Consider the following 22,352-nt stretch of genomic DNA (forward strand, 5'->3'; position numbering starts at 1 on the left):
CCTGGGCTGCTGGTGGGTGTCCTGCACCCGTGGTCCCCATGGTCCCCCTGGTCCCACTGGTCCCTCGCTCCCCCCGGCCCCTGTGCTGTCCCCGGTCCCCATAGCCCCACGGTCCCTGTGGCCCCCCTGGTTCCATGGTCCCCGTGACCCTCCTGGTCCCCGCAGCACCCCGGGACCCCCATTCCCACAGCCAGCGACAGCCGGGGTGCCAGCGTGGCAGGGGCAGGGTGGCGGCACCCCCAGCCCGGCCCCCGCCTGTACCGTACACTTTATCCTCGGCAAACACGGCGCGTCTGCGGCCACCCCCTCCGCAACGCCGTCTGCCCGCGATAAGGCCGTGACCAGAGCTGAGCTTGTCTGCCCCCGGCCCACCGGCCTCGGCCACCTCAGCACAACGCCGTGTCCCCAAATCCCCCCGCCCGCGGCTGCCCAGCACCCTCCATCCCAAGGGGGAAACTGAGGCAGGGCTGGGGTTCACCTGCAAACCCTCCGGGGTGTGGAGGGATGCGTCTCCCACCCATCGCCAGCCCCCCATTCCCCTGGGATGACCCTGCGAGTTGCCCCCAGTGCCACCCCCAGGTCTCTCTGTGTGTGTCCCCCCCTCCCTGGGGCAGGGTGGGGACCCCACGCCCTGTGGCAGACCCCGAGCTGGGGGGGGGACGAGGGACGTAGAGGGGCTGCGTTGCTCTCGGGGTGCAACGCAGTCGGCCGGAATGAGCTCATTAAAATTCATCCCACTGCTCTGCGGCGCGGAGCCGCTATATATAGCCCGAGCCCGGCGGCATGGCCGAGCTGGGCCCCCCCGGGCCCCCCGGCAAGGGGGTGACGCTGGGTGCAACGCGGGTGCCTGCATCCCCAGCGTCGGAGGTCCCTGTGGGGCAGCACCGGCCACCGGCCGGGGGTCCGGGTGTCCCCGTGGGGGTGTCCCCCATCCCAGGCTGTGTGTCATGTCTGTGTCCCCCCCCCTCGCCTTCCCGCTGGGAACCCCTCCTGGGAATCAAATCCTTCACACCCCATCAAACACCAGCACAAGCGGGTGGGAACCGGCACCGGGGGGTCCTGGCTGTCCCTATTACCCCGTGGGAAGGGGAAGCCCCCCGCGCCGGCCCCCGCTTGCCCCCCGCCTGCCCCCGGCTCTGGGAACGGCCTCGGCCCCTTCCGGCCCCCCCCTCGGCCCCGGGGCTGGAGGCAGCTGGGCCGGGGCGCCCTGCCAAGGCCGGGGCGATGGGACGAGGCCTCGACGCCTTCCCCCCCCCCCACGCCGGCCGCCCCCGCGCTGGGCCGGGGGGGGCTGGGACCCCCATAGCACATCCCACAGTCCTTCCGAACCCCCCAGGCCCCTCCCCAGGCCCAGGGTTCGTTTTGGGGGTTCTTTGCCATGTGTGTGGGGGGGATGATGTTGTCCAGGGGGGCTCCTCTGGTCCCCTCCCAGCTACCCACGGAGCCCCCACGGTCGCCGGTTCTCCCCACCCGCCAGCTGTGGGGAGCGGGACCCCCCCCCCGGCACAGGAAATCCCTCCTCATGAATAGGGGCCGTGTGTCCCCCCCCCCCCGGCTGCCGGGGCCCCTCGCCGGCTGGGCAGCCGCTCGCCCGCCTAATCCCGGCCCCGGCGCGGGGGGATTTGCAGTGCCCCGGCCCCATGAATGATTCACTGGGGGATTAAGGGGCCTCGGAGCCCCCCCCCCCGCTCCGAACAGAGCCGGCAGAGATGGGGGGCAGCGCCCCCCCCTCTTCCCCGGAGCCCCCACCCCATGGTGGCACCTCCGGGCACCCCTGCACCCCGGGGGCTTCACCCCGCTCCTGGAGCCACGCAGGGTTCCCGTGCCTGCAGACTGGGGGGATGCTGGGGGGGGGCCGCAACCCCCCATCCCCCCAAGCCCCGCTCCCCATCCTCCCGTTGCCGTGGCGATGGCTGGAGGCAGCCGTGGGGGATATTTTTAGCTGCTGGTACCGCACTGGTGGTGGTGGTGGTTGGAGCGGGGGGGGGGGCAGCCCCACGGCTGTTTGCACGTGTGTGCACACGCCCGCGTGTCTGCGACACACCTGTGCACACCCGTGTGCCCGTAGCCACCCACGCAGAGGTATCTGTGCACGCCCGGCCGCGGGCGCCTGCATCTGCGCACACACACGCATGAGCACACGCCTGCCTGGGCGCACGCCTGGGCGCACACGCGTGCAGGCACACGCACACTTGTGCATCTACGTACACGAGCACACGTATGGATAACGCAAATGGGTACGTATGTGCGCACGCACGCGCCTGCAGGCATGCCCATTCCCATGTGCACACCCACGTCTGCACACCCATGTTTGCACACTCCCGTGCTCGCACACACACGTGCCTGTATGCACACCTGCACTTACACGTGTGCGTGCGCATACACATGCGTGCATCCGTGCATGCACTCAGACACAAGCATGCACAACCCCATCTGCACACATGCACATTCCTGTGTGGGCACGCACATTTGCACACTCACAGCTGCACACTTCCGTGCTCGGAACCCTGTGTTGGCACCCCATTTTGCATCTTTGCGCATCCCATGTTTGCACCCTCATCCATTTGCACACCCACACCGTTGCACCCCTGCACCTTTGCACACACTGTGCTTGCACACCCATGCGTTTGCACCCCCATCCATTTGCATCCCCCTCACCTTTGCACGCCCTATGCTTGCACGTCCATGCCTTTGCACACCCATGCCTTTGCACTCCACCCACTTGCACCCCCGTTCACTTGCACCCCCACACCTTTTCACGCCCCATGCTTGCACGCCCATGCCTTTGCACGCCCACGCCTTTGCACACCCATGCCTTTGCACTCCATCCATTTGCACACCCACACCTTTGCACGCCCACACATTTGCACCCCTATCCATTTGCACCCCTTTCCACTTGCACCCCCACACCTTTGCACGCCCCGCGCTTGCACCCCCACCCATTTGCACCCCCAGTGCTTGCACCCCCCCGCCTTTACACCCCCATCCATTTGCACCCCCACGCCTTTGCACGCACCCTGCTCGCACCTCTCCCTCCCTTTCTGAACTACAACTCCCAGCAGCCCCCGCGCCCCGCCGCGCCCCACCGTCGTCCAATCAGCGCCCGGTTTGATGGCGGGTCCCACCATGGCGGTGCCCAGGCGCTGAGGGAAGCGTTTGCTGGTCGCCGCGGTACCGGGGGAAGGTGAGGGGCGGCCGAGGGGGGGGAGCGCCGGGGCCGACCGGAGGTGCGGTGGCCGGCCCCGGAGCTTCCCCCTCCCGCCCCATGGGGGTACTAGGCCCCGTCCGCGGCCTCCCCTTCCCCTCAGGAGTCAGTAGGCCTCGCTCACCTGCTGTCCCCCAGCCTTTCCCCCGGGGGGAGTGTGTGTGTTTGTCAGAAACCCCCCCCCCCCCCCCCGCAAAAAGCCTGTCAGCCTTGCCCTGACACTCTCCTTTCACAGAGCGCGGCCATGAAGGTGGTGAACCTGAAGCAGGCCATCCTGCAGGCCTGGAAGGAGCGATGGAGCGACTATCAGTGGGCCATAAATATGAAGCGGTTCTTTCCCCGTGGAGCCACCTGGGACATCCTCAACTTGGCAGGTCCGGGGGGACTTGGGGCTGGGGGAGCCACGGGGGATGGAAGTGGGTTGGGAGGCAGAGCAGGGGTGCAGGATTGGGGTGGATGGGGCTTTCTGTTTTGGGGCTACTTGCTCCGGTGCTGCCCAGGGTGGTCCCATTGCTCGGCCCAGAGATGGACCCATGGTTAAGCTGGCCTAAAGCTCAGCCGATGGTGGAGGGTTGGCCTGGTGGGACACCCAGGCAGGGCTGGGATCACCGCTGGCTGCAGCGAGACGTGCTGAAACGCTGCTGGCGCAGAGCACCGTGATTGCTCCTCTCCGTCCCCACACCGCTCACCACCCGGCTGCACACAGGTTCCCGCTACCTGCCTCAGTTTCCCTTGCTGAGAGGAGATATTGACCCCGTCTGCCTCATCAGTGTGTCTAGCCAAGGGAGTGAGAAGTGCTGCAAAGGAGCCAGGTGCTGCTCCGAAGGCTGCTTCCCACCCCCGGTTATTAGGATTTTTTTTCCCGTCCCTATTCAAGGGCATTTGACACAAATCCTGCCAAACGCTGGTACCTGCTGAGCTCCATGGTTTAAAGATTTGCCAGGCTTTTATGCCAATTATAGAAACTTGTTGCTAGGTTTTTTTTAAACTGTGCAGCAAGCGCTTGTTTGCAAGCCCTGGATAAATAAACAGTGCTGCTTGAGAATTGCTGCACCAGGGGATTTAAAGGGGAATAGCCCTGGCACAGGCTCCTCACCCCACTGAGGGGGGAATCTTTCCCTGGTGGGTCTTTTTTTCCTCTCTCCGTCCTACCAGTGATTTTTCTGTCAGCATCTGGCCTGTGATGGTGGGTTTTGTCAAACTATGTCCTCACAGCTGAGCTCCTCAGGCCAGGTTTGTCCCCCTCCCACTGCGGCCTGTGGTGGGGTCAGCACATGGACTTGTGGGGCTGGAGGAGCTGAGCTGGAGCTGTGGGGCCTGGCTGTGGCAGTGGGGTGACAGATTTGCTCGGTGGAGCTGGCACAGCCGGGGGAGCAGGGGCTGCGAGCGCAGCGCTGGGGGATGTGGGGGGTGGCTGGCTTGAGGGCTGGCCCTGCTGCCAGCCAGCTGGTCCCCGGGGCTCCCCGGTGCCTGTTCCCGGCCTGGTGGGACCGGCTTGTGCTCTGCTCTCACTGGGGCAGCGAGACCCATGGGGTGTTTAGCACGGGCCCATCTGCGTAACCCCCAAAAGTGGGGTACCTATGATTTCTGTAGAAACAGGTTTCTCCTGGCCAACTCTTATCCAGGGAAAGGCTTGTTAGCCCGGGCTTCATTGGAAGGCAGGCCCTCTGCAAGGAGGGGAAGGGAGCCAGGTTCCTTTTTCCCAGCTGCAAAAGGGAACTTAAAAAGGAGGATGCTGCTGACACTGTCCTGGGCAGCACGGAGTGTTGTGGGCACACAGGGAGGCTGTTCCTGAGGCCCCGATGGCTGTAACAACTGCTGCCTCCCTCACCACAGCCCTAGAGCTGTCCTTTCCCAAGCTCGTGCCTTTCAGATTTAAACTACAAAGGAGGAAAAGCTGGCACGAGCTGCCAGGATCACGGCGGTGCCCAGCAAATCTATGCTGACACGTCTGCAGTGGGTAACAGCATGTGGCTGGCTCGTGTTGACACTCCCTGATTAGATGGGGAGGGGAAGGCTGCCATTAGCCTTCTGTCCTCGAGCTGAGATGCTTTTGGCCAAGGTCTCAGCCTTTGAGTAAGACCCAGGGAGTCTCCTGCTCCCGCGGTCGGGATCCGGCGACGGCTGCTGCTCCTCCTTGTCTTTGGGGCGACGACTTCCCAAACGGCTGCTGCCCCCTCTTGCATCTGGGTGCTTTGACCTACTTACAGCCCGTGCTGCAGCCCGGGGCCTGCTTTCGGGAGGTGGTTCCTGTGCTCTGCCATAGTTCAAATGGTCAATTAAAGGCTTGACTGAGCAGATAGGACGGGTAGAGCCCCTCCAGCATCCACGGGCCAGTGCTGGCAGGCAGCCGGCGGCAGGAAGGGCCAGACATGCAGGGCTGGTCCCAGCTGAAAGGGACTGTCTGCCTGGAGTTCAGCCCCAGGTGCCAGAGCAAAAGTCACTCGGCAGAGGATGCGAGAGCCTCCTGGGCAGGACGTGGGAGGAAGGGGAACGTGTTTGGAGAGCAGCAGGCGCTGTTTCAGGGCCAGGGTGCCCGGGGAGAGCTGAGTTAGCAGGAGGCTGCTTGCACTGCCTGAATTATTTACTGGCTTTTGCTGTTGGGGATTAGAAAGTTGTGGGATTCAGTTAATTTCAGGGAAGAGCGGTGCAGAGTCACTGTGGTTAGCACAATTTGTCCTTGCCACCTTTCCTGTGGGATGAGGGCAGAGCGTGCGTGTGTCTGTGTGTCCCCACACTGTGTACGTGCTGAACTGGGACCTCCTGGCCCCTCTCCTTTGCTTGCAGAGGCTCTTCTGGAGCAGGCGATGATTGGGCCATCACCGAACCCACTTATCTTGTCCTACCTGAAATACGCTATCAGCTCCCAGGTAATGACACCTCCCGCATGCTGCCTCCCTGCCTCGTGCTGCAGACGCTTCTGGGTGTTGCCTTGCAGCCCCAGTTAGCAGGTGGGCAAAGAAACCGGGGTGCGGGGTCGGTGGTGGGCAGACACCCTGAATCTCCCATCTGTGCCTCCCCTGGGCTTGGGCAGGCGGTGGAGGGCTCAGCGCGTGCCCGAGGCAGGGATGTTTCTCTAAATAGCCTCTGCCCATTGCCTGGCTGCATGCAGGGTGGAAATCCTTGCCCTCTGAGAGCCTCTGCGCTTGCTGTAAGCTCTGCACTTTCTTAACACGGCATTTAATATTGCCTAAAGTTTGTGTGAAACAAATCAGCGATCACCTAAAAATGTCTGTTTGGATTTGTGCCGGGTCAGCGCCCCAGCCCTGTCTGTGGTGACAGGCAGCGAGGCCGTGCCCTGACCTTGCTGTTCCTCAGCAACGAGCACCGCACTGGCAAACATCACCCGCTAACACGCCGCTGCACCGGGTTTGTTTTGGTTTTGTGTTTTGTTCGTAGATGGTGTCTTATTCCACGGTCCTGACGGCCATCAGCAAGGTATGGCTCTGACAGGTGCTGTCTGAGGTTTTTCTCTTTAGCTATGAGCCACGTATCCATTTCCCTCCCCACAACTCCCACCAAATATAGGTCAAGTGGAAAATGACATCCTCTGCTGAGTCAGCAGCGGTCAGACAGTGCAGATTAGCGCCCAAGTCCTTCTGTGTCCCGCTGGGGACAGGCTGCCGCCACACCTGGCAGGTCCCACTCTGGTTTTGGGGACGGCTGCGGGTGTGAAAGCCTCGTCCCTCCGTCGTGTGGGGCCTGGCAGGCTCCTGCCCCGCAGCGCCCTGCATGTAAACCACGCCCCAGCTGCCGGAAACCACATCCCTCTGTGGCCGGCGGCGCTGGCAGCACCGTGGGGATCCAGAGCTGGCGATGGAAAAGCAGCGCTGTTCACGAGGGAGGGCTGCCAGCACCCGAGTCAACGCGGCTGTGGCTGCCCGCCCTGCTGGCTTCCCGTGGGTGCTCGGCATCCCCTTGGCCGCTTCGTGGGGAGCAGTAGCCCCTTGCAGGCTGCGTCAGGCCCCCCACCTTCCCTGGGCACTAGCCTTGTCAGGGCGACCTCTGATCTGAAGGAAGAATAATATAAGGGAGAATAATTTCTCTCCTCCTGCCTCCTTGTAACTGGGGGACGGGAGGAGAAAGGCGCTGGTAGCCACGCGATGCTGGCGTCGTTTTGAGGTGCCGCAGGCTGAGCTCGGAGCTCTGCCGTAAATGTGCTGCAAAGCCCCGGCAACGGTGGGGACCCCTCCAGCGGGGCTCAGCACCGATCTGGGGTGGTGGGCATGCTCCCAGGGGAGGGCAGAGCCAGCGTACGGCCGGCTGACACCGAGCACAGCGGCAGGTCTGCTCCAAACGGCGCAGGCTTGTTGCCGTTCCCCTGGTTGTGCGTCGCTGCCCGTTCCGGCAGGGCGGGCAGAGAGCTGACCTTGACAGCCGAGGCTTCCTCCTTCAGATCAGCGTGGGCTGAGAGCAGACCTGCAGGCTAGCTCCGGCCCTGCGGGGCGGCCCCATCTGCTCTGTGAGGACGCGGGGGGCCGCGCTTCTGCTGCCCACCGCCCTCCCGGCCCTGCGGCCAGCCGGGCTGTTGGTGTGCGCTGCCAGCCCCGCCGAGCCGGGGGTGGGCACGCGGGCTGGCGCTGAGCCACCGCCGCGTCAAAGCAGCCGGCGGGGAGCGGAGCTCAGGCCCCCGCTGCCGTCTCGGGGAGGCTGCCGAGAAAACCCAGCCTCGTCCCCGCTGCCGTGGCCCGGTTGCCTCCCGCAACCCCGGGAGGGCATGACCCAGCCGTTGGACAGCCCTGACCTAGTTCTCATTTGAGTGGCTGCTGGGCAGCTGCCAGGGCGAGCATCCTGTGGCCAGCAGTGCCCGGCCCAGCTCCTGAAGGAAGGGGTTGAGTTTGTTTTCAGAGCTGCTGGAGCTTGGCAGCCCCCATCTGAAATCCCTCCTTCTTCCCCTGCTCTAGTTTGATGACTTCTCCCGGGACCTGTGTGTCCAGTCACTCTTGGAGATCATGGACATGTTCTGTGACCGCCTCAGGTATGGTGTGGCCCTTCTAGCCCTGCCACCTCAGCCCCAGGCTGTACTATGGGCAGTAATGGGAGCCGGTACGGCCTGGCTGAGCCCGGGGTACTCACCCTGGCAGAGAGAGCCAGGTTCCCCCTCCAGCTCTGTGTCTGTTCCCGAATTGCTGTCCCCCTCTGGCTGCCCTGGGCTGGGCTGCCATGCGAGTCCCAGCATGGGGAGAGCAGAGGGAGTCCAAAACCCCACCAGCTTTGTGGGAAGCTGCAAGAAACCCATGTATTCTGGGATAAATGTCTCTGCTATGATATTCCTGCCCAGGTCAGGTAGATGGGGGTGGGCGTAAGCCCTCTGGCCTGAGGGCATCTGTCCCCTCAGAGCATTTCCTTTCTCTCATGTGGCCTCTGCAGCTTCCCAGGACCCTGTTCACGTGTCCCTGTCTGCCAGTGCTCACAGTCCTGCCTGTGCTGCCCTAGACGCTCCAGGCAGCTGCCTTGTTTTGCTTCGTGCTCTTCCGCTGGTGTTGCAGGACCCAGGGGAGTCCAGACAATTCAGGCCACAAAAACTTTTTTAGAAAGCTCAGAAATCTTCCTGTTAACCCCTGACAGCCTCTTCTGGGAGGCCAGAGCAGAAAGCATGCGGTGGGGGGCAGTGGGAGGAGGAGGAAGGCTGAAGGTAGCAGCTCTTCAATTACATGAAATGAAGCAGCAGCAATGAATATGCATCAGTCACAGATGTTGACAAGGAGCTGTTGCTGGCCAACTGCAGAGCTGGCCACTTAATCCAGTCCCTGCCTAATCTGATCCTCTGCTTAATTTGATCAAAACTTCTGGCCCCAATGATTTGTGCATCAGGAGGGGAAAGCGTTCACCTCTCGCAGCACATTGATCAATGCTGAGCTTCTCTTAGCAAGATAATTTGATTAGAGGCTTGGAAACTTTCCTTGTAGTAGAGTGGCCAGAGAGGAGGCTGCACTGGGGAGACTTTATTTCCCCTGGCACAGCAGGGATGCTCACAGGCTGAGCAGGTTGGGATCTGTGGCAGAGGAGCTGGGAGCCAGCGAGCAGGCTAGGCTGGGAGCACAGGACGTGGGTTTGGATTCCGCAGCCCACCCTGTTTCTGTGCCTCAGTTTCCCTGGGGGCAGAACGCCAGCCCACGGTGAGCACGGTCCTGTTTCTCTCCCCTTCCCAGCTGCCACGGCAAAGCAGAGGAGTGCATTGGCCTCTGCCGGGCGCTGATGAGTGCCCTCAACTGGCTCCTGCGCTGCGCGGCCTTCTACACCGAGAAGGTGAAGGAAACGCTGGAGCAGGCAGCAGCTGAGAGCCAGCTGAAGATGTGTCTGGAGCGGCTGGAGAAGATGCTCAGCAGCACCAAGAACCGCGCCCTGATCCACATCGCCAAGCTGGAGGAGACGTGTATGTTGCTGCCCCTGCCCTGCCCTGTGGCATGCTCTGCCTGTGGCTGCTGCCAGGGCTTCCTCCTAGTCGCTGCTGGCCCTGGGGAGATGTCATTGCCACCTCTCCCTTCCCCCTGCCTGGCTCCTGCCGCATTGTCCCTGCAGCTCCAAGCCCATCCGTCTTCCAGCCCTGTTGCTGTAACTGTCTCCTCCCTGGCTCCGTGCCACCCTCTGCCCCCTCCCCTCCATGCTGCCCTTGGAAGAAGAGCAGAATTAATGTGAAGGCTGCGTGAGCTGTTCCTGGGCGCGTGGCGGGCCCTGTGCTCCGCCAGTGTGCCTGGCACAGCCCTGCACCTTCGGTTGGTGCCTGCATCTGGCCAAGAGGCCGTGCCAGGCTGAGCCTGAAGCAGGAGCTGCTGGGTGGCACACAGGCCCTCGGCTTGGGTTCGCAGAGGTGCACCAAATTGTGCTCACCGTGGGGCCTGGCAGGGACCCCCAGCCTTGGCAGGCCCTCTGTGCTGCCATGGGCCTTGGAGCCAGCCAAGCTTCTCAGCATGTCACTGTCCCCACCACTGAACGCCTGCCTTCCTTCCCCAGCCTCCTGGAGCACTGTGGAGCAGTCCCTCATCAAGCTGGGGGAGAACCTGAACAGCCTCAGCAACTCCCCGCTGCGAAGCCAGGCTGACGACTGTGTCTCCCTCATCAAGAGGTAGCTTTGTGTTGCTGTCTCCACGGGCTCAGGGTAAAATGGATCTAAGTCCTGCTCTTGGGGCTGAGAGCCTCCTGCCTCCCTCCAAGCTTGCTCCCTGCTCTCCTGTCCCTTCCCAGCATGGACCCCTGCACCAGCAGTGGGCTGGGGCTGGTGAGAGGCCCTGGTGTAGGAGAGGGGACAGGGCTAGTGATGACTTGCTGTGAAGGAGTCTTACCCAGGGGTTGCTCCTCTGGTGACCCTGGGGACCCTTGCCATCTCTCAGCTGCTCTGGCCACACCAGAGCTGCTGTCCCTGCTCTGGATTCCCTTGGAGCTGCTCCCAGGGCCCAGGCTGTGGCATGGGGGTTTGGCTGTGCCCAGGGGCTCCTCTGCAGGGCACAGGAGCTACAGGCTGTCATGCACCAGAGAGATGCAGGACAGCAAAGGTGAAGGGCTTGGCCGGGAAAGGAGGATGGGACAGGAGGAGCAAGGATACGTCCCTGCAAGGCTCCAGTGACCCTGTGCTGTTGTCTCCCACCCAGTATCCCCACCATGCTCTCGGTCCACTCCGAGCAGCTGAACAAGACTGGCTTCCCCACTGTGCATGCTGTGGTGCTGCTGGAGGGCACCATGAACCTCACGGGAGAGACCCAGCCGCTGGTAGAGCAGCTGATGATGGTGAAGAGGATGCAGGTACAGAAGTGGCATCTTGTTCTCCTGCTCAGGGTGGCCTGGGGCTGTGGGACCAGGGCCTCGCTGCAGCTCTGTGCTGTGTACCTCCCTGTGCTGATCCTGGTCCAAGGGTATGGGCGCAGCTGCAGGGAGCAGCGTGAGCCCATCAACACCTTTGCAGGGGGTTCAGGGTTGGGCTGAGGTTGGGGGAGGTGCTTTATTGCCTTTCCAGCACTGGAGGGTTTTGTCTGTGTGCCCTGCAGCGCATCCCCTCCCCGCTCTTCGTGCTGGAGATCTGGAAGGCCTGTTTTGTGGGCCTCATCGAGTCCCCGGAGGGCACAGAGGAGCTGAAGTGGACAGCCTTCACCTTCCTGAAGGTATGGCCCAGCCCCGCTGTGAGCGCAGTGCTCCGAACTCTGAGCCTGCTGCTGCCTTTTCCCCTGCTGAGTGCTGAACCCTGGCAGAGCAATTAGCTCTCCTCTCCTGCAGCGTGCCCCTCGAGGTCCTCCCACGCCCTGGCTGAGCCTGCGGCAGCCCTCCTGCAACCCACTGAGCATCAGCTTTGCTGTCCAGGGCCACTTTTCAGCCCAGCACCACTTTGTTTTGCAGAGTGGCTTTCCTGAGATGTTTCCCTGGGGGAAATTGTGGCCTTTGAAGGATGCTACAGCAGCCTTGGGGCTTACGCTCCCACAGCTCAGCGGTGGGCAGCCCTGGAGCAGTCTGCTTCACCTCCCTTCTTTGTACCAGACAAAAGGGATCTGCGTCTGATTTCAGGCCTGATGCATGCTCTGGCCTGTGCTGGGCTTCTTTGCAGCCTTAGTTCCCTGCCTGGCTGTCAAGAGGTGGCCATGCCCTGTGGCGCCCTGTGGCTCCCTGTGATGGTAGAAGGGCCCTGCAGAGGGGACACAGGGGCACAAAGTCCCCTGGGTGCACAGGCTGCTCCAGAGATGGCTCCTGTCCCTGGGCTGGGAAAGCAGCTGCTTGCAGGCGTGTTTCGCATGGGCCCCTGCTGCCTGTGTGGCTGGGAGGTCCTGACTGTGCAATGGGGTCTGCCTTGATCGGTCACATCCATGCCCTGTGTCTTTCAGATCCCCCAGGTCCTGGTTAAACTCAAGAAGTATCCCCAAGGGGAGAAGGTGAGTTGAGGGCTGTCATTGTGTGCCCAAGTGAGCTGTGTTTGTCGTGATGGTGCTGGTGCCTGGCCAGAGCTGCGTGGGGGGAGCTGTAGTAGGAAACGGTCTATGTCCCAAAACGCTTCCTCTAACGCACAAGGTGGCATGGGAGGGGAAGGTGGGCTTGTGTCAGCAGCGCTCCGAGCTGAGTGCTTGGCTTTGTGCATGGCAGGACTTCACTGAGGACGTGAACTGTGCCTTCGAATTCCTGCTGAAGCTGACGCCTCTGCTTGACAAAGCAGATCAGCGATGCAAGTGAGTGCTCACCATGTCCGGGGCTGACCTGCAGCATTATGAGCCTGTGGCCAGTCCATGCCACAATCAACCTGTCCTCTCTGTTGGGAGCTGTGATACGGGGTGCTGGGGCAGCTCCTGGCAAGGCTTTTTTAGTTCCTGATCCAATTCCTTCTTCCTGGGGACCTGAAGCTGCCAAATGAGCAAGGCAGTGAGTGTCTGGCAGCTGATTCACGTGTTAGTGATGCTGTGTGATATCTGGAGCTGCTTTTGGCCCTGCAGCATCCTCAGAGGGGTGGGAGTAGGGCCAAGAGGGCAACCCAGGAGTCCCCCTGCCCTGTGGCTCTGCCTGGGGCAGCGGGAATGCTGTCCCTCAGGCTAGCGCTCTCCTCTCTCTTCCAGCTGCGACTGCACGAGTCTACTCCTGCAGGAGTGCAGCAAGCAAGGGCTGCTTTCGGAGGCCAACATGACCAACCTGGTTGCCAAACGGTACAGGCCCCTCAAAAGTCTGGATAACCAAGTGGGGTTGGAGCACCTTTTCTTGCTGTCCTTCTTGAGGGGGGAGCATAAAGGACCAGCTGTGATGCCGCTGGCTGTACTGTAGCTGGGACACTGTGGCCTGGAGGGACGAGGCTTTGCTTTCAGTGACAGGCTGAGTACAGTCAAAGTCCTCTCAGAGTGGCAGCTGGTCGTGGCCTGAGGTGGTGGCCTTCCCTCAGGGGTGCTGATGGTGGAGGTCGGTGGGAGGTGGCTGAGCGTGGGGAGGAGTGAGGCAGGGTGATGAATTCCTGCTCACTGGCTTTTCTTTGCGGATCCCCCAGGACGGCGGACAGAGAACACGCTCCACGCTTGAAATCAGCAGAGAATGCCAACATCCAGCCAAACCCGGGGCTCATCCTGAGGGCCGAGCCGACTGTCACCAACATCCTGAAGGTGAGTCCCCTCCTGCATCCATGCTGGGCAGGCTGGTCTCGGCTCCAGAGCCTGTTTCCAGCAGCACTGGTCTCACCAGGCAGCCGGGGTGGTTGGGAGGTGCCTGATCTCCCCCTGCACTGGGGTGGAGGAATGAAGGAATCACTCCCAGCCTTGCCGCTCTGCCGTGGAGACCAGGACTTCCCCTCCTCCTTCCCAGGAAAGCCAGAGGAGCCGTCAGACAGCACATTGTTGTCAGTGCCAGCAGCCTGAGCCCAGCCAGCTCTGCCTGTCCTGCTCCTAGCCGCTTCCCTGCCTGCATCTCCTCTGTTCCCTGGGGACTCCCCCCCCCTCCCCCATCGGTCATCCTCCCCCCACTGTCCCCAAGTCCCTGTCCCTGCGTCACTCTGGTTGCCTCGCTGCTGCTAAGTGCGAGAGGAGGTTTTGCTGCTGGTTGTGCTGCCCCAGTCTGCTGCAGCTCTCCCCTGCACTGTGCCCTATGGTGCCTGGGGCACAGAGGGCTCCATCCCCACCCTGCCGAGCCCTGTGGGTCTCTGCTCATCGAGGCCTCACGGGACAGCTCTGGCAGCCAGTCAATTTTGCTCCCACAGCCGGAGTTTTACTGCTGCTCTGTAGCACACATTCCCCGTGACTTCTCTTTCCTGTATTTTTTTTGTAGACCATGGATGCGGATCACTCCAAGTCCCCCGAGGGTTTGCTGGGGGTCTTGGGTCACATGCTGTCTGGGAAGAGCCTGGACTTACTGCTGGCAGCAGCAGCAGCGACCGGCAAGCTGAAATCCTTTGCTCGGAAGTTCATCAAGTGAGTGTCCACCTGGATGACACTGTCCCTGGTGAACAGTGGGACTGGGGTGAGCGGGCAGCCCCCTCAAGCTCTCCCCCAGACAGGGCTGGATGTGCCTCTGGCCCAGTGTCTGTGCAGCACTGGATCCAGCAGAGCCCTGGGGAGGGTTGGGATCTCAGGGAGACTGCACCCTACAGCACCCCATCTCCTTTGCTTCTGCGTGAACAGGACAGAGAATCAAAGTCGGTTTGGTTTAAGGGTATTAAGAGAACTGAAAGCACTGGCACAGCCTTGGATCCAGGGCGCTTGCTGTGTGTGCACCTTCGGTCCCCAGATGCCTGTGTCCTGGTTAAAGCAGATGCACCAGCACGCGTGGGGCTGTGTGACGGGCTTCCTCGAGCAGGGAGGCCTGAGGCAGCTTGAACCACGCCAGCCCGGCGGGGTGCATGGCCCTGCTGTGCTCGCTCTGTTTGGGGGTTCGTGCCGCTGCGGTATGGAGAGGGCTGTGCTTAGAAATCCCCACGCAGCCGGGCAGAGCCGGCTCTGGTGAGAGGACGCACTCAAATGCTGGGCCGAGTGGGTGTGGGGAAAAGCAGCGTTGCTGGACCTGTTTTGCTGCAGGGGAGCAGAGGCAAAGGGAGGAGGCGGCTTGTCCCTGCTGTGCCAGAGGGTGTCTACGGAGCTGGGCTCCGCTTCAGTCCCTGCCCACCCTATTCCTCCATGCAGCACACAGAGCTGGGTGCTGGGATGGGGTGCGGGAAGGGGTCTGCAGGCAGGGGCAGCCCCCCGCCTGTCTTGGGGATGGGAAGAGGCCTGTTTCATGCGATGGTAATGCTTCACTGCGGCTCTCTCTGCCCCCTCTAGGCTGAATGAATTCACGAAGCACATCACTGGAGAAGGCTGTAAGTGCGTGCGCATCCGTGTGTGGGGTGGTTCGAGCTGCGCTCCCCCCGCCGCCACGTGCTGGGACGCTGTGGGGCCTGGCTGGATTAAGCTGGGACTGGCTGTGGCGCCAGAGCGAGCCGAGCTGTGCTGGGCCCGGCTGGGGGCTGCTGGCAGGGAGCCCGGCACAGGGGCACGTGGCTGGGTGCCAGCAGGGAACTGGGCTCCCGGGGACCCGCTGCCCTCACGCGTGGCACATGCATGTCCATCCCAAATGTGGGGTGTTCCCTGCTTGCAGGGGAAGAGCTCCTTCTCCCCAGCCCAGCCCGCAGGGCCCCTTGGGGCCGGCCCTGTCCCGGTTCCCTCCCTGGAAGGGGTGATGTGTCAGCACAGAGCCTGAGATAAGGACTCTGACTGCATTTGCGTGTGATGAAATTTGCTGAGTGCTCTGACCTTCCATGGCGTGGTGGGAGCCTGGGGGTGGGCTGGGGCTGTCAAAGGGGAGGCCAAAGCCGCTCTGGGGACTCAAGCAGGGGCAGACGGGGTGGAGGGAGCCACTTGGCACATCCCCTGGAGCCCTCGTTTGCACACAAGCACTTGGGGGTTAAAAAAGCAGCTTGGAGGAAGCAGGGTCCCGGCCCCCAAGCTCACAGGGCTCCTGCCTCCCTCCTTGTGCCAAGGCTGGAGATCACCAAGGTCTTTGTTTCTGCTCCCTCAGCCAAATCAGCCCCGGTTCGTGCCCTGCTCTTCGACATCTCTTTCCTCATGCTGTGCCATGTGGCCCAGACCTACGGCTCGGAGGTAAGCGTCCTCTGAGGGGCTGGGGCTCTGACCTTGCAAGCGCAGCCGGTGTGCTGCAGCCTGCCAGCCTCCTCTAGCGGCCAGCCTGCCACCCTCCTCTGGCGGCCAGCCTGCCACCGCCACCGTCCCCGCAGCTGCCCTGCTGCGTGGGGTAAAGCACCCAGTGCCTTTCACCTGGTGCAGGTAGAAATCTGTCCCTGCAGGGTCTGTCGGTGCCAGGCAATGGAGCAGGGGTGGCTGCAGCCTTCCTGAGGGCTTTGGTTGTGTTGCCTTTAATGGTACCGTGGTATCGGTGGGAACGCCACCTCCGCACCCTCTCCGGACTGGCTCTGATCTCACTGGGCTTTTCCCATCGTTGCCCCTCTGGTTTGGCGCTGGCTGGGGGGGGGCATGCAGCCAGGCTGAGCATCAGCCCTCCCCTATGAGAGGAGGAACTTGCAGCCCCACTCAGGAAACAGCAATTTGGTTGCATGAAAATTTTCCAGGTTTCGACATCTGTGTGTGTTGGGAGGCAAAATGATACCGGAACACCGGGAACATGGAGAGGGAGCAAAAGGCGAGCGGGAGGGATCCTGCCTGGCCGGCCCTGGGGAGCGGGGAGGGGGAGTCCTGGCTGGAGGCAGCTTGGAGCGGACGTGCCCGGGGCTGTCTGATGAGGTCTCATTCCCCTAGTCCGGCCCAGAGCGACTTTCCTGACCAGCTGCTGCTGAACAGATGTGCAAAACTTTTTTGACAAAAATAGTGTCCCTTGGGTGATGGTGGGCTGAAGGGAGGAAGCAGCGTATGGGATTCCCAGCTCGTGTCCCCCCCCGGGAGCCCTCCCAGCTGGCTGCCAGCTGGGCTGTGTGCCCCGACCCTGTGGAGCCGTGGGCCAGCCGGCCCCAGCGCTGGGGACCCTGAGCCCAGCTCGGTGGGCGGGGGGACCAGTGGCCCTTTCTGGGCAGGACATGGTGACCCCCCCCAGCCATGCTCGCAGCCCCTCGGGACTGGTCCTGTCCTGGCACCTTCCCGAGGGAAGCCGTTGGAACGCTGCGTGGAGATGGGCCGCGGTCCCCCGGGGAAGTCCTCTGGTAGAGGGGGGAAGACCACAGCCCACAGGCTGGAAACCAGTGCCTTACTGGGAGCTGACCAGTGCCTGCCACAGGGCGGCGCTGTTCCCCTGGCCATGAGCTCCCCAGGGCAGGAGTCCCCCCCAGGGTGGGGGTCCCCAGCAGGATCCCTGCAGAATGCAGACCGCGTGGCAGACTCTGTGTCGGTTCCCTTCCAGGTGATCCTGTCGGAGTTGAGCCCGGCAGGCGAGGTGCCCTTCTTCGAGACCTGGATGCTGACCTGCATGCCGGAGGAGGGGAAGATTCTCAACCCTGACCACCCCTGCTTCCGCCCCGACTCCACCAAGGTGGAGTCCCTGGTCGCCCTCCTCAACAACTCCTCCGAGATGAAGCTGGTGTAAGAGCTCAACCTGCACGCCCACCCTGCCAGGCCAGGGTAGACCAGGGTGGAAGCACCCACCCCATTTTCCCTGGCCCCGTGGCCACTCTGACCATGTGCCTGAACCTCCCCTGCCTCTCTCTTCCCTGGCAGGCAGATGAAGTGGCATGAGGCATGTCTGAGCATCTCAGCCGCCATCCTGGAGATCCTCAATGCCTGGGAGAATAGCGTCCTCACTTTTGAGTCGATCCAGGTGGGCCTGGCAGGGGGATGGTGTGGGGCAGAGCAGGGGCACCGGCGCTATGCTGTGTCCTGAGGAGGGGCTAAGGCTTGAGCAGGGCAGGGGTCCCCTGTCCTTCTGCCCTGAATGCTCTTGCAGCCACTGCAGAGCTTGCTGGCTCCTTCATGACTTGGGTAGGGAACTGACTTGGCTCCAGCCCCTTGATGCTGCCCCCAACCGCCCTGTTGGTGGCAGTGGGGCTGGCAGGGGTAGGTTCACCCCGTGGAGGGGAGAAGGGCTTGGACCCTTCAGTTGGGGCCCACAGCCCTGGGAGGCGATGAAGAGGTAAAGCCTGTGCATCCACACATCTGTGCTCATCCACCTTCGCTCCCAATTTCTCTCCTAGAAAATCACAGACAACATCAAGGGGAAGGTGTGCAGCATGGCAGTGTGTGCAGTGGCCTGGCTGGTGGCCCATGTCCGCATGCTGGGCTTGGATGAGCGAGAGAAGTCCCTGCAGATGATCCGGCAGCTGGCCACCCCCCTGCACGGCGAGAACACGCTGCAGTTCTACAATGAGCGGTGAGCTCCAGTGCACCAGGCACTGTGCCGTCTCCTGCCTTCCACTTCCCACTTCCCAGGGCCTGCGTGACCCTGTGTCTCTCCACCACAGCGTGGTGATCATGAGCTCCATCCTGGAGCACATGTGTGCGGACGTCCTGCAGCAGACAGCCACGCAGATCAAGTTCCCCTCCACGGGCATGGACACCATACCCTACTGGAACCTGCTGCCCCCCAAGAAGCCCATCAAGGAGGTGCTGACGAGCGTGTTCACCAAGGTGCTGGAGAAGGGCTGGGTCGACAGCCGCTCCATCCACATCTTCGACACCCTGCTGCACATGGGGGGCGTCTACTGGTTCTGCAACAACCTGGTCAAGGTACGGGGTGGAGCAGGGAGGTGGCTGTGACCCCCGGTGTCATGGCTGGGTGTCGAGCCCAGGACTTCTGGGTCTAGCCTGTGCTCTTAGTGCCCAGGAGTCTTGGCTGTGGCTGGGCCAGCTGCTGTGACAGTCCTGGGCGCTGGAGGTGAGCGGGGCAGGCCCAGCCGTGCCCATGCCTACCTCAGCCCTGCCCTCCACCTCACAGGAGCTGCTGAAGGAGACGCGGAAGGAGCACACGCTGCGAGCTGTGGAGCTGCTCTATGCCATCTTCTGCCTGGACATGCAGCAGCTGACACTGACCCTGCTGGGCCACATTCTGCCCAACCTGCTCACGGACTCCTCCAAGTGGCACACACTCATGGACCCGCCGGGAAAGGCCCTGGCCAAGTAAGACCCACGGGCACCATCTCCTTGGGGGCGGATGGGTCTGTTAGTGGAGATGGGGAGATACTCTGTGCTGGGACGGGGGTCCCAGCTGCCTGGTTCCTACTCTGACCCTGGCACAGTGCCGACAGGAGCAGATATGCTGGTGTCCTTGGCCCCATTCCCTGCTGCCTCTCACCGAGGAGGGATTGGTTATGTCCTGTCCCAGCGCATGCTGTGGGCTCTGCTGTCTTCCCTTGCTCGTGCACTGTCACTCAGGTGGGCTGGCAGTACCTCGCAGTGTCCCTGCTTTGTCCCCAGGCTCTCTGTCTGGTGTGCCCTGAGCTCCTACTCCTCCCACAACAAGGGCCAGGCATCCGCCAGGCAGAAGAAGAGGCACCGGGAGGATATTGAGGTGTGTCTGATGTGGAGCAGGGTTTGTTTGGAGGCTCTCTGTGCGCAAGAGCAGGCAGCGTCTGTGGGAGGTGATAGTGGAAGGAGGAGTTGGTAGCTGAGACCAGACTCCCTGCTCAGGTTCTCTGGGCTGTCTGAGGTCCTTTGACCTTAAAATATGGGGTTTTCCCTTCTCTTTTCTGGGGACGGGGGGCTGTAATGAGATGGTCGGTATGTGGTTGGCCCAGGCTGAGATGCCCTGGGTGAACAGAGATCATAGTCCTGGGCTATGGGGCTGTGCAGAGCGCGGGGTGGGTCATCAGCACCAGGAAGGGTGGCCAGGATCCCCCCACGGAGAGAGGCTGGTGAGGCTGAACCCCCTCTGCCCCCCCAGGATTACACCAGCCTGTTCCCACTGGATGACACACAGCCCTCCAAGCTCATGCGCCTGCTGAGCTCCAATGAGGAGGACGCCAACATCCTCTCCAGCCCCAGTAAGTGCAGGTGGGGAGGGTGGCTCCTGGGGAAGGCATGGTCCTGCCTCACTGCTCATTTCTGGGTGTGAAATATGTATTAGCACAAAACCACTTCTCTTCCCGAGCTGACCAGGTGAAGATTTAGAACGCTCGAGTGTGTTTTGTGGAATTACCCTGGAGCTTTGGCACTTAGAAAAGATCAAGCTCTTTATTTATCTGATCAGAACAGCTTAGGAAAGGCGATGAGGTTACACGTTCCCTCCGTGACGTTGCCACCCAACCCAGTGCATCACACACGAGGGGCTCAGGGAGGTTTTGTTAGAGCCTTGTCACCCCCAGCCAGTCTGCGTGGGACTGAAGAGCTGATGTGCTGCAGCAACAGTGGCAGGAGGTGACGTTCCTGATGTCTGTGGCTAAATCTTGAAATTCCACTGTTGTTAACAAGGCAGCAAGAGGAGCTGATGAGTCCCTACAGTCACGTCTCTGTGTCCCCGCAGCGCAGTGCCGCGGGTTGCAACAGCTCCAGCAGGACATGCTGGGGGGTGTCCGTGCCGTCCTGGCATGACAGGGTGCTGTCATGGCTCCCACGTATGTTGTCTGGACTCCTGGACAGTGAGTCAGGATGTTCTTTGGTCATTGTTTCTCCTCACGCTCTTATCCTAAGCTACTCTTTATTAGTTCTCAACACATCCATCAACCTGTGGTTTTTGTTGGTTTCATTACTGTTGAAATATGGGGTTTTCCCTTTATTTCACTATCTTTTTTTAACTTCTGAGGCAGTTCCATCTCTTTCCAGTGACATTCAGGACTTTTTTGGGCTGTTTGCTGCAGTGATGTGGAAATGCTGCTTCCTGCAGCAGCCATGTAACTCATGTGATTCCATGAGAAAAGTGTGGGAGGGCTTTCTTTTTTGGTGAGCATCCTCAGAGTGGCACAAGGTGGTTCCTGCTGATTTTGACAGTAGCTGTGTACTATGGGGTCTGCACAAGAGCATTCCCAGGGGATTCCTGTCCAGTTGGACCGGAGATGGCCCAGTTCCTCTCCAGCAGGAGCACCCAGCAGCGCTTCACAGTTTGGGTCAGATAAATCCCCTTGGTCTGTCCCAAGATTTGCTGCTAGTCTGTTGGACATGCCTCAGCTCTGGTAACTAAATTGTACCCTGAGAGTGAGATTTGAGTGCTGCTGTGCAGCTGTTGAACATCTGGCTCGCTCCTCCCAGCCGGCTGTGCTGCAGGCAGCGTGCACAGGATGTGTAGCATGTGTGTCGCTTTGCCTTGGCAGAGCGCTATTCTTCTCTCCTGATCGTGACATTGCATTACATTGCTCGTGCCCTTGCGGAGCGTCAGGGACGAGTCACTGCTGCAATTAAAACCGAACAGGGAGTAGCAGGGATGCGCACTCACGGTCTCACTCATGCTTACCCTTTGGAGAGGTCATTAAACTTTGTCAGACTCGGAATAAATCTGGCTTGTGCAAGAGCGAAGTGTCACACTCCAAGAGCAGCAACGGCAGCATGCGGAGACCTCCCCGGGCTGCTGTGCTTTGTCATGCCTGGGGCATGTGTGGGCCTGAGCTGCCTGTCAGGGCTGCCTGCACTCTGGCAGAGAGGGATGGTGACTGAGGCAGAGACTGTATGCCTGCTGTGTGTCTCTGGTGTGCCTGAGCAGCAAAGTCTGTGCTCATTTGGGTATGGAGGGTGCCAAGGACCGTGGTCCAAACCTCTCCCACTCAATGGGGTGGCTCATGGCAAAGCCCCTCCTCGAGGCCAAGGGCTGGCTGAGCTCGAATGGCCAGAGCTGGCCAGGGTGGGCATGTTGGCATGGCCAAGGGGGCCAAGAGGCTGTTCCAGCCTCCTCCCAGCCTGATGTGTGTTCTCCTCCCCAACAGATCGCTCGATGAGCAGCTCGCTCTCTGCCTCCCAGCTTCACACCGTCAGCATGAGGGACCCGCTGAACAGGGTGCTAGGTAATGGTGGGGCTGGATTCCAGTGGGGGTACCCAGTGGTGAGGCCTGGCCATGAGGTTGGATCCAGCCATTCCGACACTGGTGGGGACCTGTCCCCTTTGCAGGAGGCTTGGACCACCCCCAGCCTCCCTGAACTGGCGTGGCTTTTGATGTTTCCCTGTCTCCACAGCAAACCTCTTCCTGCTTATCTCTTCCATCCTGGGGGCCAAGACGGCTGGCACCCACACCCAGTTTGTCCAGTGGTTCATGGAGGAGTGCGTGGACTGCCTGGAGCAGGGCAGCCGCGGCAGCATCCTCCAGTTCATGCCCTTCACCATGGTGAGTCCCATGGCCGTGACATCCTTCTCCGTGGCTGCAGGGTGCTCTGTGACGCTGGTCTCATGGGTCAGACAGGCACGTCCGGGGGAGTCCTGCTGTCCGGCTCTCATGTCTCCAGCGCTGTCGTGAGTCAGCTGTGTTTCTTCTCTCTCCGGGTAGGTTTCGGAGCTGGTGAAAGTGTCCACCATGTCCAGTCCCAAAATTGTCCTGGCCATCACGGATCTCAGCCTGCCCCTGGGCCGTCGTGTTGCTGCCAAGGCCATCGCTGCGCTGTGAGTGTGGCACCTCCCTTCTGCTGTGCAGGAGAGGGCTGCCAGCCAGCTGCTGGGAAATCCATGAGAACCTGGATGCTGGGACAAGCTCTCTGTCACCGCGGGCTCGGCCTGGCCCTGCCCGGGGGCTGCTTTCCTCTGCATTTGGCCTCCCAGAGACATCCCCTTGCTGCCTCATGATGGGCTTTCAGAGACTGATACAAACCCCCTGCTTTTTTTGTATAATTAATTCAGTCATTTTGTAGAA

At 61.5% G+C, this 22,352-nt stretch overlaps 1 protein-coding gene across 2 annotated transcripts; it reads left to right on the plus strand.

The window, feature by feature from the left end:
* Positions 1–3,085: 3,085 nt before the first annotated feature.
* On the plus strand, positions 3,086–22,352 carry MED24 (mediator complex subunit 24). 2 transcript variants are annotated; one of them, XM_069786372.1, is made up of 26 exons: positions 3,086–3,184; positions 3,441–3,579; positions 5,993–6,075; positions 6,605–6,643; positions 8,110–8,183; positions 9,358–9,581; positions 10,160–10,271; positions 10,795–10,945; positions 11,188–11,301; positions 12,013–12,060; positions 12,269–12,351; positions 12,733–12,819; positions 13,152–13,263; positions 13,922–14,064; positions 14,911–14,948; positions 15,647–15,729; positions 16,997–17,175; positions 17,311–17,410; positions 17,784–17,959; positions 18,051–18,315; positions 18,524–18,705; positions 19,003–19,096; positions 19,469–19,568; positions 21,438–21,515; positions 21,685–21,833; positions 21,993–22,352. In XM_069786372.1, the coding sequence occupies exons 2-26, from the start codon at positions 3,450–3,452 to the stop codon at positions 22,107–22,109; spliced, it is 2,961 nt and encodes a 986-aa protein (XP_069642473.1). In that variant the 5' UTR covers positions 3,086–3,184; positions 3,441–3,449; the 3' UTR covers positions 22,110–22,352. The 2 variants fall into 2 exon arrangements, with proteins under 2 accessions (XP_069642473.1, XP_069642474.1); XM_069786373.1 differs by lacking the exons at positions 3,086–3,184; positions 3,441–3,579; positions 5,993–6,075 and having other exon boundaries at positions 6,640–6,658.

The sequence above is a fragment of the Haliaeetus albicilla genome, chromosome 7 (assembly GCF_947461875.1).
Source record: "Haliaeetus albicilla chromosome 7, bHalAlb1.1, whole genome shotgun sequence".
Taxonomy (NCBI): Eukaryota; Metazoa; Chordata; class Aves; order Accipitriformes; family Accipitridae; genus Haliaeetus; species Haliaeetus albicilla.

Bases quoted from the DNA above. Each gene is read 5' to 3' on its own strand.
- MED24 (XM_069786372.1), top strand. From the start codon at position 3,450: ATGAAGGTGGTGAACCTGAAGCAGGCCATCCTGCAGGCCTGGAAGGAG. The intron at 17,960-18,050 runs GTGAGCTCCAGT...TCTCCACCACAG, and splicing joins CTGCAGTTCTACAATGAGCG to CGTGGTGATCATGAGCTCCA. The intron at 19,569-21,437 runs GTAAGTGCAGGT...CCTCCCCAACAG, and splicing joins CAACATCCTCTCCAGCCCCA to ATCGCTCGATGAGCAGCTCG.